General features: G+C 56.4%; 1 protein-coding gene across 5 annotated transcripts in view; it reads right to left on the minus strand.

The window, feature by feature from the left end:
- Positions 1-4,673, minus strand: part of LTBP2 (latent transforming growth factor beta binding protein 2) — a 100,823-nt gene extending 96,150 nt beyond the window's left edge. For all 5 annotated transcript variants that reach the window (XR_011432230.1, XM_070250162.1, XM_023628102.2 and 2 more), the window contains exon 1: positions 3,360-4,673. Coding sequence is in view for 4 of the 5 variants with exons in the window: in XM_070250162.1 (XP_070106263.1) it covers positions 3,360-3,853 (494 nt within the window). In the remaining variant the exon portion in view is untranslated. The remainder of the gene's footprint in view (positions 1-3,359) is intronic.
- Between the last annotated feature and the right edge of the window lie 1,327 nt (positions 4,674-6,000).

The following is a 6,000-nucleotide window of genomic DNA, read 5'->3' on the forward strand; positions in this document are numbered from 1 at the left end:
ATACAAAGTGTCCTTGAAAATGGATTTATTTATGTAGAAAAATGAGTCAGGCACTGTTTGTAATAGCAAAAAAATGTAACTCATCTAAATGCCCTCAAACAGGAGGATGGATAAATAAACTGTGGTATATTCAGACAATGGCATAATATACAACAGTTAAAGTGAATAAACTCAGGCTGATTATATTCACATGGTTAACTCTCAAAAATCGAATGGGGAGGGGGAAAAGCAAATTGTAGAAGGATAAAACAGTATGGTATCACTTATCTAAATCTAAAATATGCAGAAAATTATTGTGTATTTTATGGATGCATGCATCTGTAATAATAGTATAAAAACATACATTGGAATTGTGAGTAAATTCAGGGTAATGGTTAACCCTGGGGAGAGAGGGAGACAAATTTATAGAGGAAATTTCAACTAAAAACGTCAGAAGCAAAATATGCCAAAATATTAAGGTTTTAAAAAGCTGAATTGTTAGTTATATTATTTCAAGTACCTTTTTGTACGCTTGTGCAAAACTTCATAATATAAAATATTTTAAAGTAGATAAAACACAAATACCTATTTTAACAATGTACACATTTAAAGAAAAATAATAGAACAAGAGAGAAAAGAGAGAGGAAAATATTATGAAGGTGTTATGCTGTGAGGCTAGCTCAAGAAACATTGGATATCGGGAAACAATGGCTTAAAAAGTCCCCTGTAGGCTGTAAATTTCATAAGCGCAGGAACTGTATCTGCTCTGGTTACACTGTATCCCAGACATCTAGCACTGTGCCTGGCACATGCTTAATAAATCTCCGTGGTGTGCAATAAACCTCCACTATATTGCAAGTTCCATGAGGACAGAGGCTGTGTTGGCCACTGCTATATTCCTACAGTCCAACACAGTGCCTGGCATATGGGAGGCCTTCCAAATATTTGTTGAATGAATGAATGAAGAATCCCCTCTAACGGAGATGCAATCCCAAGCTTCACCAGCAGGTGGCACTTGGTCCTTGGCCCTGAGCAACCTACAAGGCAACTGCGAGAGAGGTCAGTCAGCCTGGCCAGAAGCCATAAGCCAGAATGGACCTGGGTAGAGAGGGCCGATGGACAAGATTGCCAGCCAGCCCTGTCCAGCTGACTTGGAGTGGCTGGCTGGAGTGCCAGAGGAACTCACCCTTTATCAAAGCTGCAGAAGATAATCTGGGGAAGAAGCCAAACCCAGCGTATGATATGATGTGTGCACCTGTGTACTGCAGGTGCCTGTGGGTGGCACCCTGCCCATGTCCTTATACACCTGTGCACATCTACTAGCCTTATTGTGGTGACAATTTGCTTTGCTCATCACCACCTCATTTCACAACTTCTACTAGTGTACCCTCCTACCTCTACCCTCCACAATCCCACCTTACCCCCACCCTTACCTAAATGCCTGCAGTATAAACTCCTCTATGATCTGGCCCAACCAATGCCCCAGCCTCATCCCCATGGCTTCCCCACACCAGGGTGCAGTCCTGCCCCTAGGCCAGTGCCAACAATGAAAAGCCCTTGGGCAGTGCCACACTTCTGAACCCCATTCCTGCCACCTCCCCTCTGCTTCCCCACATGCTGCCCATTGAGCCCGAGGGGCTCCATCTCTTAGAACGTCCTTCTCCTCTGAGTTCCTCAGCCACAACTGTCCCATCCCTTTGTGTTTAGCATGAAGTGGCTGATACTAGAAAGCACGTTCCCCAGTACATATCTGCATTTCTCCAGCTGGATTTTAAGGAACTGAGTTGCTCTCCCTGCAGGAACAATGCCTTGGTCTCTGGGCCCCATCCTTTACCCTAAACTCTGCACACTTGCTCCTAAGAAGTACGTATTCACTTGCACAGGGAAGGAAAACACTAATGCATGGCAGGTGCCCCAGTGACACTTGTTAACTGATTCTACGTGTGAGCCACTTGGCCATGCAGGGGTCTGCTCTCCGCCGGCTTTATGCTGGCCCTCACTCATTCAACAGATGTTTAATGAGCATCAACTACATGCAGACCCTGTTCTAGGCACTGGTAAGACAGCAGTGAACAAAACAAAGCCTCTGTTTTCACAGAACTTGCATTAGTGTGGGCTGGGAGACCAGACCAATGACATAGAAACAGAAATAGAAATATAGGAAGTCAGCTGGGAATAAGTTCTCTGAAGACCTATAAAGCCAGGTGAAGGGAGAGCTGGAGGGGCAGAAGTAGTCGGAGAAGCCTCTCAGAGCAGAGGTCTAAATGAGGACGTGATCCTGCTGAAACAGGGGAGAAGAATGCTGCAGTCAAGGAGAACTGGAGTGGAAAGGCCCGAGGAGACAGTCCTGGGGAGTAGAGCTAGGGGTGTGTGCCCTTCATGCTGAGCAGCCAGATTAAACCCAACTGGTAAATGGGGCCCAGGCCAAGAGGGGCTGCCAGAGCCCTTCCGAGCCTCTGCGACAGAGCCCCCACCCAGCCCAGCACTGCTGGGTGCTCCCGTCCCTCCATTCTAGAAACACCTGTCATACCCAGTCAAGGCAGCACCCTCAGCCATGATGATCCCCGACGGGGGATGGGAGTTGCTGGGGAGCCTCCTCATGCTGCGAGGGCATCACCGGCGGGCAGTGGGCTGTGCCCGGGGAGAGGGCAGAAAAAATAAATTGCAGGGTTGGGGGGAGTCGCACTGGTGCGTGAGTCGGGCTGACCCCTAACTACACAGACACACACAGACCCACTCTCCAAGACACACTGTGCCGCAGCCACATCGGGGCCAGGCTTCCTGCCCAGGGTGCCCAGAGCCCACTCCCACGTTCAGCCTTCCGGGGGCCAAGGCCGTCCTGCGCCCCAACCGATACACTTGTCCCCACGCTCAGGCTTTGCTGGCAGCCCCCTTCCCGCAGATGCAGCTGCTTTTGCATTCTAGAGCCTCAGACATCCTCCACCTACCCGCGCCCTGCGCCCGCTCAAACTCGCTTGGGCCTCCAGCGCCTGGAACGCTCACCCCGCTGCCCCCTCCCGGCTCCCTCTCGGATCCTGGCAGCGCCGCGGGCGTCCTCGGCACCGGTTAGCTGAGGGCGGGAGGAGGGCGGGCGAAGGCAGAGGTGCCTTGGGAAAGGATTTAACGTCGGGTCTCGGCGAGCGGGTTCGAAAGGGTGAGCATGGTGTTTCTCTTTCCCCTCACCTCTTCAAAAGCGCATCAGATCTCTGAGCGCCGGCTTCGGGACCTCGGTGCTGTTTCCCTGCAGTACTGAGACCAGAGAGACGAAGCGCACGAGCCTGCCGCCCACTCCTCTCCCCTGCACATCCCACCACGAATGAGCACACCGGAGACCCGGCCCTCGCTTCCCCAGCCCCCACGCTTCCCTCTCCAGTGCTCACCCTGTCAGCCGCCCTCGCGGCGGGGTTGGGGGCGCAGCCCGGGGCCGCTGCAGGGTCCCGAGGCGCGGGAGAACCGGCGCGGCGCGGGCTCGAGGTGTGGGCTGCTGCTGGCCGGAGGGACTGCTTCTCCGGGTCTGCGCAGGTGGCTGGACTCGCCGCGGCTGCTGCGCGCGGGGCGGCCTCCTGGCCTCCGCCTCGGTGGGCCTCCTGGGGCTCCCCCAGCCGAGTTGGGCCCTCTCTGTGGGCGGCAAGCCCGGGAGGGGCGCGTCCTGCTCCCGGAACAGACTGTACACCTTGGCTGCAGCCGCTGCGGGGTGGCTGCCCCCGGGGCGCCGCAGCCGATTCGCGTCCCTGCCCGCTGGCTCTTGTCTTCCCACCGGCTCCCTCTGAGCATGACCCAAGCCCACGAAGAGAGCCAGGGTGAGCGGCAGGAAGCTCCTCCAGGGGTTCCGCCGGGCGCGCCCAGGACAGCGGACGGTGGTCGGTGGCCTCATGGCGCCGGGGGCGGCTGGAGAGCGGTGCACGCGGGTAGCAGCACCGGGGCTTGCAGTCGGTGCGCCTGGCCGCCGGCGGGCTGCGCTCCGGACACCTCCTGGCGGTCCGCTTCGCCTGGTCTAGGGGCCCTCGGAGTCAGGCTGCGGGCCGGGGCTCTCCCGGGAGCGAGGGCCAGGCGGCGGGAGCGGCTCTGGTCTGCGCGCCCTGCGCCTCCCGTCCGTGCTGGGTCTCCAGCTGGGCGCGCACCGCCGTTGCACCTTCGCGCCTTCTCCCCTGCCCCGTAGCCTTCTGAAGGGGAACCGCAGTTTTATTTTTGGAAATCTCTCCCTGTTCTTTCGTCTCTTTTATCCCCACCGTGCCCCCTCCTCGGAGGGACAGCTCAGCCCCCTCATTACGGGAGAGGGAGAGAGGAATTCCAGCAACACCCACTTTGGCACCGGGAAGCGAGCGGGCGGCGAGGGGGGTTAACCCGTGAGGAGCTAGGGGCTGCGCAGGGCTGACCCGAGGGCTAGTAGGGGAGGTGACGCCTGCTGGGACAGGGACACCTGAGCCACCTTCCTCTCGTCCTGGGCAAGCTCGAACTGCTGACCTGTCCCAAATTTATCTCCTGCCCCTGACCTCGGGGACAAACTCCCGGTTGGATGACCAAGGCTGCAGCCTCGAAGGTCTGAAGGAGGCCTGTAGAGGTACCAAGAACGACGTGACAGAGACAGGACCCGAGGGACCAGCGCCGAGCCCCTTCGCTTCCCACCCCGGCCGCTGGGGGCGGCCGCCTGGGGTGTCTGCTGCCTCTGGGGCCCCGCGGGGTGCTCGCCTCCCTCGGCCGCGGCCCGACGCGGGAGCGCAGGCAGGTCACCTAGGGGCGCGCGCCCTCTAGTGGAGCCGACCCCGTCCTTAGCTGTCCTACAGCTGGTAGAGAGACCTGCCGCCGCCAGCGGCCTTTGGCTCCTTGATCTTGATCCCCTTCTGGGTGCGTCAGGTCGAGCCCAGGCTGAGGCGGTGATGGCGGATCTTGGAAGAGGTGCCCTCTTTCTCACAGAGGCATTGACATGGAGGATCTGGACTAAGGTCACTCAAGGAGACCGCACGTGTCCAAGAGGGGAATGAAATCCTGGCCTCCTGCCTCGGGCTCAGAGCTCCATTCCCTGGACTCCCAGCCCAGCCCCTCACTCTCTCGGTAGTTTCCCGAGGAGGATTCGATGAGCCTTTGATTGATCTGGAGTGTGTGTGCCCACATCTCTTGCGTTGGCAGTGAGAGGGCAGGGCCGCAAGAATGCCAGTTGCCACCCATGGGAATGCCGCCAACAATCAGCTCATCATTCACACCCAGGTCCCCCTGTCCGCAGGCCTGGAGGCCTGGCGACCATGGCTGCCCGCGGTGCATTTCTGCAGCCTACTGTTTCCTGGAGAGGCGGGGGAAGGAGCAGACAGCAGGGCGCCGGTTTACAACTTCCCACCCTACGCGAAGGACCCGCACAGTCAATACCCAATGTTGGAATGCAGCCTCAACTCCTGGCCTTGGCCTACAAAGGCCTGGGGGACTGGCCCCGCTCAGGTCTGTCTGACCTCTCGCTGGTCACTCACCACACGGCAGCTACAGTGGCTCCTCCCTGCTCCTTGAGCAAGCCGAGAGAATGCCCGCTTCCCTCTCCCTGGCACACTCATCTCCAAGACGTTTATGGGACTAGTTCCTCATCACTTCTCCTCTCAGCTCAAATGTCACCTCCCGGAGTGGCCATCTCCCACCCCCTAATCTCCCAAGCCATCACTTTCTAACACAACACCCTATTTTACATTTGTTGCTCTGATTAGTTGAAATTCTCTTATTTGTTTACCTGTGTAACTTATTTATTGAATGGGCTGAACCTGAGGAGGAGCTATCAGGAAACAGCTATAATTTTCTCACCTGGCTGCCTTCAACCATCTTATGGTGAATTTCCCTTCCCCACCCTTAATGACACCTCAAGCAGAGTCCTTGGCTTGTCAGTCCCTACCAATCACATGAACAGTCTCATTTCTGTAATTAAGACCAATTTTCAGGCACTAAAAAGTCTGGTCCTGTCCAAACCAGAACCTCATCCAATTTAATCAATCTTGTATCCAACTTAATACTCCACTCCTCCCCCCGCCAGGCCTGGCCCTGGCT

The sequence above is a fragment of the Equus caballus genome, chromosome 24, assembly GCF_041296265.1.
Source record: "Equus caballus isolate H_3958 breed thoroughbred chromosome 24, TB-T2T, whole genome shotgun sequence".
Classification (NCBI taxonomy): domain Eukaryota; kingdom Metazoa; phylum Chordata; class Mammalia; order Perissodactyla; family Equidae; genus Equus; species Equus caballus.